Source organism: Larus michahellis, chromosome 2 (genome assembly GCF_964199755.1).
Source record: "Larus michahellis chromosome 2, bLarMic1.1, whole genome shotgun sequence".
NCBI classification, from domain to species: domain Eukaryota; kingdom Metazoa; phylum Chordata; class Aves; order Charadriiformes; family Laridae; genus Larus; species Larus michahellis.
The window spans coordinates 103,332,897-103,345,706 of record NC_133897.1 but is presented as its reverse complement, the minus strand read 5'-3'; the positions used below and the strand labels follow the sequence as shown (position 1 = coordinate 103,345,706).

Below are 12,810 nucleotides of genomic sequence, written 5' to 3'. Positions count from 1 at the left end.
CATTCCTATTCTTTAAGTGAGATGCCATCTTCTATACCAAATCCAGATTGCACTACCTGCCTTTAAAGGTAATAGTCAAAAGTTCTTACTACCTGCATTTTCACACACTAGTTCTTCTCAAGTCTCTGGAATAAAATTTACCTAATCCTCCTCTTTTGCATTCATTTGACAGCATTCAACACAACTTTGTTTACAGCACTGTTGCTTCTATATCTGAGGACTCTGACTATCCCTTGTGTTTGACACAAATTATAATAATCTTTATTGAAAAATGTCACAAGATATTGAAGGACAGACTGAATTAGTCTTAATTTCAGATCCACTTCTTTCCTTATCCTATAGCGTGATGGTTAAGAAGCTTTTGCTATTTTCACATCCTATGAAAAGAATTCAGCTTGATATTTAGGAATTGCTATTTCTGACCTGTTTGTCAGAAAAATAGGAATGAAAACAGTTTGCTTATCAATTCCTTTTTCCCCATTTTCCCTAAGTGCTGTTAACTTCAAACACCCCCTAAAAGCTGGTCAGGAAACAGCAAAAAAACTTGGACAAGCTTCACCCTACCCTAAGACAAATTTCTGTTTGTATTTATGACTTGACTTTCCAGACCTCCTTCCCTATTCCAATCAATTGGCCTCCTCATACTTCAGGAAAACTTCACTACTTAGGTATTTTCTTTCCTTTAAACATCTTTAGTGCTGAGCTTTAAAGTTTGACAACCTCCATTATACTTGGCTTTTATTTACCCTTCCTAGCTCAAACTGAAACAATCTTATAAACCAATCCTATCTTTCATGGGCTACAATTTTTACACCACCATGGCTTGTCAAATCAAGTATCATTTATAAACCAAAACCCATCAGCTTACTACTGAAGTGATGATTACATGAAAGAAGCTGCCAAGCATAAATCAAGAAGTTTAAAGTAGATCTTTGAAAAGTGTCAACAAGAGTAGCATAATGATGGTAGAAATTATTTCATTTTCAAAAGACCTAACAAAATGCCTCATCAAAACTTTTAAAGAAAACTAAGTATCCATGACATAAGAGGGAAAGATCTTGTATAAAGAGATTGATTGTGTCTAACAGCAGGAAAAGCCTGGAGAAGAGACAAATGAAGTGGGTGAGTTGGAGGTAAGATCAACAGAGGTCTCAAATCACTTGACATGCAAATGGTGGATGGGAATAAAATGTTTGCTTTCTCTTCCCACAGAAGAAGTGGGGTTGGTATCAAATAAAGCTAAAAGGAGCCGAGATTAAAACAAACAAAACTTGGTCTTCAGACAGCTGCGGTTTGCCACTCCTTGACAGAAGATGCTGCAGTTCCTCTTGATTTAGACTGGTCCAAGGAATGACCAGAAAAGCTCATGCAAAAGCCATCCACTGAGCGATACTAAACACACAAAAGCGCTGCGCAATGAGGAAATACAGGCTTCAAACAGTTGTAAGCTTAGAGTACTACAAAAAAAACCCAACAATACTTGTCTTCTTCCTTGCAATACTTGCCTTTCATCTCACATAGGTCAGCACCGAAGGCAAGCTGAGGCTAAATAGCCTTGTAAGTCTCTACCAGTATATATATGAATATGTGTGCATGTATACACGCACACACACTGTATATGCATATATACACACAATGACTACACATGTGTGTAGCAATTAGCGGTGAAGATAACTAACATCAAGACCAAAATATTGATTCTGAACCTTGTAATAAATCAATCAAGTTTTCTTTCACAGGGCAACAATAGGACAAAAGCTCCTACGCAGCCATTGAATCAGATACACCTAAAAAATAAACAGCTTCACTTAAATGTCCTTGGAAAGTGCTCCAACACGAATTCTGCTCCCTTAAACTGCTCTTGACGAGCTTCTGAGAAAAAAAAAAATATTAAAAAATGAGAGCAGTCACAGGAGTGCTGAAGGAGCTATGATGTCAAACTGAATGCAAAAACATGCATGTCATCCAGGATCTACTGCGCAGTCTACATCTTGAAGAAATGAAAAAAACCCACATTTGTTTCTAAAGGAAAGAAATGGATCAGTACGGTACACAAACATCATGTCACCTTATAATGTCTTGTCAGACATAAGTGCAATTATCCTTTTTGCAAAGAATTTTTGAGAGTTCATTCTTCTGTTACTGAAAATGTCACAATTCCATGTAGAGGACCAAGAGGAACAGCAAAAACACTAATGTTATTTGTGATGTCTAAAGATAGCAAGTTAAAGCTTTCCAGATGGACAAATGATTACATGAAACTGGATGAGATGCTCAAGACTTCCAGGTAAGTACAGAAAACAGTTATGTAACCTCGAGGAAATTAGTCACTATAAGAAAGAGCTGTTTTTCACTCTGGGTGAAAAGAGGAGGACAATGGGATATTCCCAAGCATTTTTCCTGTCTGTCTTTTAAATTCTCTATACTTACAATGTTCATAGGGTAGTGTTAGATATTTCTGGCTGTAGATCTAATTACATGTACTCAGGCATTAAGACAATGTAAGATTTAACAAAGCAAAGGAGTTGCAGAAGAGACTAATCTTCCCAAAGCTTGACTCTGGTAGTGGCTACCAGCACTTCTGGGGGCCCTGGTTTGATTTTTACCTAGTAGCAGAAACAGGTATCATGGGTATGATCTTATGTCCCTTTGCAGTTCTCGAAGAAGGTAAGATTAGTGCAGCCTGATCTATATTTAAGCATTTCACGTAGCTGGAAACAGAAGACTTGGCTGAAAAATACCTTCTGTAAAAGTTAAAATTGGAGACAATGTGGTCAAATCTTATGATGAAAATGTGTAATAACAGCAATATAGAGAATAACCTCCTCTTACTTGAAGAAAGTCAGATATCTAATAGATGCATGAAGCTGGGAACCTAAAAAGGACACGAACATTTTCTTAAACCTAGTCTCTGTAGAAACACACACCCAAAACAATAGAAGAAAACTTTTCTTAAAGAAAATAAGTACAAAATGTTAGACATGCACTACCAGAACCACACAAGGCATAAAGTCACAAGTCCATGACCTCAGGCTGAAGTGACGGAAATGTCCCACGGCTAGCAATGTAACTCAAAATGTCCCACTGTCAGGCACATGCTTGACACATCTACTGACTACCACACAATCAGTAACAATGAGCTTGCAGCAATGTACTTCAAGTTAAATTTTAAATCATTAAGATCAATCTAGTACTTACGTTAAGAAAAAAGACAACTAAGCTAATACACATCTCAATGTCACAACTCACAGAGAACCTAAACTTTCAAATTTCAGTGACATGGAGCCAAAACAGATTCAGAATGAAGTTTTATAACATCTACACGGAAATTAAGTAGTCTAACATTTGAAATAAATACACTGTGTTGAAATGAGAAAGAATACACAAATGGTTTTTACCTGATTCTTTGAGTCCTCAAATCTTCTTTTTGGTAAACTCTGCTAAAAAATTTCAAAAGCAATGTACGAACAGGAAAGAGGAGATTCCTTTGCTGGTATAACGTATATACTGCTTTTATCAAGGGTTCTGTTGCCACTAGAAAGAAAATATAATAAAAACCTGAAGTAGTGCTTTTTAATATTCTGATTTTATACATACATACACAGAAGAGCTATAATCTGCATATGCAGCTATCTACATTTAACTCCACAGGGAAGTACGGAAATGTTTTAAAAAAACTACTAGATAAACTTCTAAACCATTGAAACACCACCTTCTTGTGTAGCTTCTGAAAGAACTATACAAACGAATAAAGATGACGCGTAAGTGAAAACTTCAGACCTTCTTGAAGACAAGACAGTGCACAGGTTGCAACATAACTGAGAACCAGTAAAGTCCTGCTTTTCTGCTCAAAATAGGCAACCCTGAAAAATGCAACCGCACAGATACCAGCATGCTTTTGTGGCATAATGCAGAAAAGGTTGACTATGGTCTTACTTAATCTCTCATTCATTAGCTCTTTTTTTTTTTTTACTGAAATTTCCCCTCTTTTGATTTCTATTGCATTCTAAAAAAATTTTTATTGTAATGGATCATTTTTTTTTTCTTTTGCATTGTCTTCTAAAGAAGACATACTCTCCCAGGCCCTTAATCTCAATGTCAGATAGGTATTAAACAAATCAGAGTCATATTTTTGGTATGTACCATTTTTTGCAGTATCATCTGACACAAAGTTCAGAATTTCTAGAGCAACATTAAAAAAAAAAATTCAAGGAAGGAAACTTTTCTTCTTCCACAGAATCACATAATGGTTGAGGTGGGAAGTAACCTCTGGAGGTCATCTGGTCCAACACCCCTGCTCAGACAGGGTCAGCTAGATCTGGCTGTCCAGGACCACATCCAGACAGCTTCTGAGAATCCCCAAGGCTGGAGACTCCACAACCCCTCTGTGCAACCCGTGTCAGTGCTTGGTCACCCTAACAGTGAAAAAGGGGTTTCCTTACGTTCAGACAGCATCTCCTGTGTTTCAGGTTGTGCCCATTGCCTCTTGTCACTGCACACTGCTGAAAAGAGCCTGGCTCCATCTTCTTTGGACTCTCCCTTCAGGTATTTACATGCATCAACGAGATGCCCCCTGAGCTTTTTCCAGGCCAAACAGACCTAGCTCTCTCACCCTTTCCTTGCAGGAGAGATGCTCCAGTGCATTCATCATCTTCATGGCCCTTCGCTAGACTCTCTCCAGTACGTAAACATCTCTCTCGTACTAAGGAGCCCAAAACTGGACACAGCACTCCAGGTTTGGCCTCAGCAATGCTGAGTAGAGGGGAAGGGTATTTCCTCTACAGCTAGTAAATGAATTTAATCTGACATCTAGTCAGGCTTTTAGTACTGCACAAGGATTATCTTGAACGGATGAGATAAATTGTCCACACAGATACAGATCTGTAAGGTAAAAAATTTCCTACTTGAAGTGACATTCCTGAACCTTTACACGATCAGCAGACAAAACCCATACATATTAATCTTTTGGAATTTAATTTAATTTTTTTTAGGCTTAATTATTTTCTGCATTCCCAAGGAAAGTTATTGCACTAAAATGGCCATTTTGGTTAGAAAAACACCAGTCATTTTCCACTATCTGGTTAAAGTTTGGTAGACAAAGGAAAAAAAAAAAATAAAAAAAAATCAATGTTTCATTACAAGGAAAAGTGTGAAGTATCTGATTTAACAGTCTAACAATAGTTTGGAAACTGCTCTCCTGAGCAGCAACTCTTCTGCTTTAGCTCTGCTGAGGAGACAGGCACATCTCTGGCTGTGGACTATTATTTGCCTTCAATGGGAAAATAAATTAGGAGTGGAATGATTATTTATTACCTTTGTCATCAGGGACATAGGAATAGACAGATCCCTACTTAAAATGGATTTGGAAGGAGATACAATTAACTGCCAAAATATGAGGGACATTTGACATGTTTTCAATTTACAACACTAACAGTGAAACCTGCTGCTAAGGGCAAAGCATTTTCTATAAACTCTACTTGGCTGCATGGCTGTGCAATTCACTTCTACCAGACTGCCTGCCACCTTTAGACTTACTGAAAAGTTCCTTTCTTAAAGTCCTACATCAATCACTTAATAGACATGTCAAACAAGGTCTCATCTGATACACAATCAAGTAGTACTTGAAAAGCAAAAAGAAAAGCCAAACCAAAAATAATGTACTGGTCCTGCAAGTCACAACTGGAAATATGTTTTCTCTTGGAAAAGGATTCAAATCTAACACCTTGGAAACTGCTGTAGAATATTTTCCATCAGAACTATCTTGGTATTTCATGTCCTCACAGAACTAGAATGGTCATCTGACAGTACTCCAGGGAGCCAGCTACATTAATAATTTTAAATAAGGACTGGGATATTAATGTATCATGCACATCTACATCCTAGTAATTATTTTTTTCACTGAAGAAAACTCATCTTCCCATTTACAAGAATATCTTAAGAAGTAAAAACAGAAAATAGACACACAAGTATACCAATGCTTTGCATATCAACAGTATGAATTTAACAGCATTCCTAAAAATCAAGCAGTTTTCAATGCTATATGGAGGGACATGACCATGAAATTCAATTTACCTCTATAGACAAAATACATTATGATGTAACAACTGAGGATATAAGAGGAAGTGACCTGAAAATGCTAGAATAATTCAAGTTCTTTGTCAGGGCATAATTTTGCTTTTCAGAAATCACTCGTATCTTACCTTTGTTTTGCTGTATTTGCATTAGTCTCCAAGTCACACCAAGCAATCTGTTCACCTGCTTGCTATTCAGCTTGCTGCCATCCTGAAGAGTATCTGTCACAAATTTCCTTATCATGTCCAGCCAACCAGAATCCATCTGAAGTGTTGCAGTGCTCGCTAGTGAAACCATTATGTCACACAAGGTTAAGTTCAGTAAAAGATGGTCTACACTGTTTGAGGATGTCATACAATACTTGTTGCTAACGGGGAGGGTGGAAAAAAGAAAAGAGAGAGATTTCAAAAAAAATATTTTGTGCCTTTTAATATATGTTACTTTGGTACAAATTATACTATGTAGAAAAAAAAAATTCAACTGTTAAAGTTTAAAAGCCAATACCCATTTTAAAAGTCTTCACATTTGACATTTGGGTACTTGAAAATTTTTGTTCTGCCACCAAAACGTCTATTTCTCATATTTATAGTAGCTGCAAGAGCCAAAGCTCTAAACTCAATCTCTATGGCTGGTTTCTCCTGTTTGACATTTTTACTCTGGCCTAGCAGCACTTTTAGGTGACTGAAACCAGTAGAAGAAGGCTAAAAGAAAGTAATCCTTAGTTTCAGTTTCTTCTGTGAGAAATCACATGGATTTTGTCATTATCACACAATGACAAAAAGCACCATGAGCAGCATAGAGAAATCCAGTTATGTACTTTTTTTCCGAACTCATGTGGAGTCAGAATCACATTTTTCACCATCATAATATTCTGTAGAACCACCCTGTTGCCCTACAGATGTTTGAAAGACAAAATTAAGGCATATCAAGAAAGGAATCAAGGGTACTATGGCTTGACACATCTACTTGCTGATTAGTCACTCAAAAGTATACAAAAAAAATCTCACAGCATTTATCTACAGAAAGCCGCACAACATGAATGCCTACATTCAGAACACAAAGTAGAGCTGTGAAAACAAAATAACCAAAAGCACTTCCACCTGCACTAACACAAGTGTAGTCACTCTTCAGTTCAGAGACAACCATTACAGTATGAGTAAATAAATCTCAAGCTTTGGACATCACTTATACATGGCATAAACACTAATAACTTTTGGATGTTCAGAATATGTAGATACTAAGCATTATCAGTAGTAGTCATAAATTTCTGCAACATTTTGCAAACTGGAGAAGGAAGGAAGCCTCAAAATGCCACACGAGGTTTCCAAATGCAGGCCTTTAACACAAATACACTGATAAGCAAGGAAAACAAAAGCAACTATTTTTATTTTCATGACATGAAGCTAAGTTTCCAGAAGTCTTGAAGTAACAAGACCAAAAAAAACACAAAACAAAAAAAAACAAAAAAAAAGTTTTACAGATTATTTCTCCTGCATGTATCCAACAATATACCTATTTTAAAGCGCAAGAACGGAGCAAAATCTAGTAGCAGAGTGAAGAAGGATCAAGAAAAGTATGGTTAGTCAGGGTTTCACCTGTAAGACAAGGTGGATGCATTGCCTAACTACTAATTCTGATTTTCAGTTTCAAGGAAGAGTGTTCAGGTCAAAACCTGGAAAAGCAAAACACCTTTTGGCTTTATGAACTTAATGGGTAAGACTTAGCTGAAATGAAAACATTAAAAGAAGAGCTATGGTGTACCTCTGATCTATGTGCTCTTCCAGGGAAGAGAAAATACAACAGTCAAAGTATCAAACAGGATTTCGGCCTCAAGTATACCTGCACCATGGTAGATATTTAGTATAAAGAGACCTCCTTCTACTACTACAGCCCAATCTGCAGGGGCACAGTTTGCAAGTATTTGAAACCAAGATAGATACCAGCTGATACCCATTGTACACACGCCAGTGTTTTATATGGACTGCAATGGCACAGAATGACTCCAGAACAGACTTAGCATGAATATAGTCTCACATGTGGGAGCTGAGAGGAGAGGCAACCTGCTACCAGCCTGTACCAGAACAAAACTGGTGCACCCACTCTGCCAGCTCAATATTGCAGAAATGTGTGAGTGTTTGACTTCCCCTGCTTTGACACACAGCACAGGTACTGCTTTGACACACAGCACAGGTACAATTTGTCCCATCTCCCCTCTAGCTGTGTTTATCCAGCCCTGTAATACAGCCATAGAAGAGCAGATGTGGGTGGAAAAAAAAAAAGTTTTCGTTTTGATGTAATTCAGCAGTCAACTGAAGAAAACATGCAGAAATATGAAACTAGTCAGACTAACCCAAATCACCATTTAGCAATATGCAAATTCCTGATGAAGCATTCAATAAAATACTTTCATTTCTCTAAGACAGAATTTTAATTTCTAGTGGAGGCTATTCAGATGACTTCCTATACAATACTTTTACAAAGAACAACAAAAACTTCTCAATTCAAAGCAATGCTACCTTCCTATAAAAACTTCTCTACAGATCTTCAAGGAATATGCAATAAAAAGGTTTCTTTTCCAACATTAAAAACTTAGTACTGGATAAAGCACATGACTCAACATTATCTCATTTTATGAAATTAAAAGCTGTAACATGACACTGATTTTATTCTTACCCTTTGCACGAATCTTTCTTTTTGTGCTTTACTGTTTCTTGTAAAGAATAAGGAAAATGACGCATGAAGTAGTGCTTGAAATCAACAAGGTAATTCATTCGAAGCCATAGCTCCTATTAAGGAAAATAAACAATAGACAGAAAACATGGTAGTAACTGAAATACATCAATGCAATCATCTTCCAAAATTCATTACTCGAATCAATGAAAAACAGGAACTTTAGCTTCCGTTTGCATGTTTCCATATGTATTTAATTTCAGACGTAAATGTGAAATCCTGTGCATGAACCTGAAGGTCCACAAAACAAAGGAGTAAAACTGCTATACATCAGGGTTCAGTGATACCATTTAATCCAAACTGACCAGTATATTGTCTTAGCATATATTAATGTGGGTATACACAATATTAAACCAAGTGAGTTACAGATGTGAATTGAAAGTGTTTTTATATCAGTTTATCAGGGTACTTAAAATCAGAGTGAACTCTTGATTTACTTGCAGTGACAGTCCTAAGTTTTCCATTAGGACATATCCTGACACTGCCTTCATCTTTCCCTGTCATCAGTGTACGTGTAGTTCAAAGCCCACTGACACAAAACATTTTCCAGCAGAAAGTTCATCCTTACAGAAAAAGGATTTTTTTTTTTTTTTTTCAAAACTTAAAAATAATTTTACTTTGTGGGTTAGCAGACACTAACACTCCACAAACTGTCCAGCAGACCTCATTACAAAAAAAAGTCTGTACTGCTATCAAATTGGTCAGGCAGAAAAATATTTTTGATATTCAAGTATTAAGAACAGAGAATGACCATTAAACTATTTCAAAGATTAATAGCTTTCCAGTAGGCATATTCATAGTAGTTTTCCAAAGTGTTTTTAACAATCACTTTGGCCCATAAGTCCGAGGGCTATTAAATAAGCTAAGCTTCCATTTTCAAACTGAGACACTTGAATGGATTTTATATATAAAGGTGACTATAAAGGCAAAATAAGATAAACCGTATATCTTCTCTAAAACACAGTATGCTCCAAAAAAAAAAAAAAGTTGTATGGACAATCAGATTTTTTTATCCAAAACGTCCCAAGGTTATAATGCAACTGCATATGCCTAAACCAGCACATCTTGACGCAGGAGCACTCCTTTCATGTGACTGAAATCAGGCACCCTATGGCCAAGGGCAGCAGCTCTGCAGTATCCTAAAGAAAAAGGCTAGGGGCAGCAGGCTGCCACAGTATTTACCTGGCCAACAGTCTGCCTTCTGCCTGCTTCCAAGAGGCTTTCTACAAAAGATGAAAGGGGAACAGCATGTTTTGTTCAGGCACACTGAATCCACCCCTCTGGCTGTGTATGTTGGATAGCTCTTGTCTAATGGAAGGATTCCACAAATGATTCCCCATAATTATTCTATATGTAGATTTTTGTTTAGCAAATGGACCTACAGTCCTATACACAGGTAAAACAAAGAGCTGTCAAGACCTTCCTTCCAACTACTCTCAATAGCCAAAATGGAGAAAATGGTGTTCTTTTTCCAGTTTGCAAAAATCTTCAGAAGAGCAACATAAGTTACAAAAAAACAGCAATTCATTTATCAAAGTAAAAGACAGACCAAATAATTAAGGCAAAAAAACCTTCAAGGATATTTTATAAAATTCTTATTGAGGTTTTGATTCAGTGTCTTGTGATACTACCAATCATGACACAACAATGTAGGCTGCACCAAGCAATTACAGGATCTCGTATCACTGTCATCCCTAACTTTCCAAGGGTTTAGGGCTTGTTCATTTACACGCCCCCACCCTCCGAATTTTTTCAACACATAAAACCAAGGAACAAACAACTCCATTCTACACTTTGTTCAAATTTATATTCTAGAGGATATCCAGGAGACAAAACGCTCCTCTTCTCCAAAACCACTTTCAGTTTCAAAAGTTTTCGTGCTGCAGCCTGCCAAGAGGGATATCAGTGAGACTATCAGTGAACTCATGGCTCAGTTCAACAGACTCTTTTCTAAAGTAAGAGACTTGACAAAATCCAAACTCAAATTCTACTTAAAACCAAGGCCTTTTGTCTCTTAACAAAATATTTCCACTACTTCCAATCACCAAATCACTAGCTTCTGATCAAAACAAAATGAACTGTCATTATTATGCCACAGATCACTTCTCCCTTACCATCTTGTATGTTTCATCATGTCGCTTTGTGAGTTTCCACAATAAATGTATTATACTAAGCACTTGCTGCATAAGCTGCTGAGATTCTGATTCCAAAAGGTTTCCAAGAATGGGAGCTGATTGTGCAGGAGATGCTTCAATCCAGCACTCAATCAGTAATGGAATTATTATCTCAATGAAACCTTTTAAGTTTTCAGCCGAGGACAGGCCTTTTTCTGCACTGTCCATTACGCTCACCAGAGACCTAAACAACAAGAGCAAACAAAAAAAAAAGAGAGAAAAAAGATAAAGATCACACCTTTAAAAACAGACTGGAGAAATACCACTTTCCGGCTTTCTGAATAACAGGAAAAATTACTTTTTTAATACATTAAATATTTGCTTGCTTTCTTGCTAGATATTTCAGTAAGAAAAAAAGGGAGTTCACCTACAACAAACCTGCTCCCGAGTCTCCCTGCAAGTTTGTATGCTTCTGTAACAACGTCTTAAGATTTCAGTATTTCTTTCCCCATTGTTACATGTAAAGTCTATAAAGTGGAGAAATATGATTTGCATTATCATATCACCTTCAACCAACACATAAGAATTCACTGTACTCAGCACAACAAAATAAAAAAGCTTTACGTTTTAATCTCCTTGCAGCAAAATAATGAAACTGACTACAAGGTACTGTCAAATGCATGAGGTTTATTACAGTTAATAACGATCTCCAGTTGTAATAAACATTATGGTTGTTCATATTAATGGGAAAAAAAATATAATTCTGCAAAAATATAACTTCAGTTCCCACCTGATGTTTTAACTCTAATGCTCTGGAGTGCAACTAGCTGGAAAATTATAAAAATGATCTGATAATGAAGTTAAACAAAAGTTATCAAAAAATGAAGAGATATAGTTTAAATTAAAAGAACTCCTCCCAAAAAGCAAAAAAAGCCAAGGACTTTCCCCCCTCAACCACCTTATAACACACCATGTTTCAAAAGGGATTATCAGCACAAATGACCAAATCCCGCTCCTGGATGAATCCAGGCAATTTGTATCCATTTAAAAAAAAAAAAAAAAAAAAAAGATTCTTAAAAGAAAGAAACTCCTGAATAACTCCTGCTAATTTTAAGCAATACAAAAGCTTCTGAAAGGGTTTCCAAATAACAAGAGAACTTAAAAAAAAAAAGGTAACAATAATTTTGACTGAAGATTTCGGGCATGGTTTTCTGTTAGTTTGTTTTCTAACTCACAGCAGGGAATTCCCATGATAATTCTAACTTTCTAATACACATAAAATCGTACACTGAACCTCCTGTTAAACTCCTTTCTATTTCAGTGATAGTCTCCAAGTGATTTTTTTCTTTACATATACACCCAAAATAGGATCTGAAAAACTATTCACTTTCTTTCCACAGACAGGCAGGGAAGTTCTGTTTAGAAATATTTTAATTCCGTATTGGATTAAAGAGGTAAAGCAGTTTTTCCTGGTCATCCTGTCATTTTCAAGTTATCCAATTAGTTATAGCCTTCTATAAAGCTACATTTCTCATGCTGTTGTGATCATCTATAATATGAACATAATAGAAAACTTCACTCTGTCATTTCTCTCTGGTTGAAATTGGTATCTCAAGAAAATTACTAAATCAAAACAAACCCAAGTATTAACAAACTGTAAAAGAAGCAGGGAGAAGACATCTGTAAAGGAATAAAAAGAGTGTGAGACAAATGCAGGCTCTTTTTCAATCAGGGCAAGATGGGAGATAGAATATAGATTTCCAGCAAAAAATAAAATGGACAAGTGGAAACAGCACTGGTCATAAGAAAAAAAAGTGTTAGTTTTATCTTTATTATCTACTACAAACTATCAGACATCTTAAATTTTTATTAAGCTTAGTATTAAATGCAGCAA

The 12,810-nt window shown here is 36.3% G+C and overlaps 1 protein-coding gene across 5 annotated transcripts in view; it reads right to left on the bottom strand.

The window, feature by feature from the left end:
* Positions 1-12,810, bottom strand: part of TEX10 (testis expressed 10) — a 60,260-nt gene that overhangs the window by 37,007 nt on the left and 10,443 nt on the right. For all 5 annotated transcript variants that reach the window (XM_074576469.1, XM_074576465.1, XM_074576468.1 and 2 more), the window contains 4 exons: positions 10,917-11,160; positions 8,746-8,858; positions 6,201-6,439; positions 3,399-3,534 (listed from right to left, as the gene is read on the bottom strand). In XM_074576469.1, coding sequence (XP_074432570.1) covers positions 3,399-3,534; positions 6,201-6,439; positions 8,746-8,858; positions 10,917-11,160 — 732 coding nt within the window. The remainder of the gene's footprint in view (positions 1-3,398; positions 3,535-6,200; positions 6,440-8,745; positions 8,859-10,916; positions 11,161-12,810) is intronic.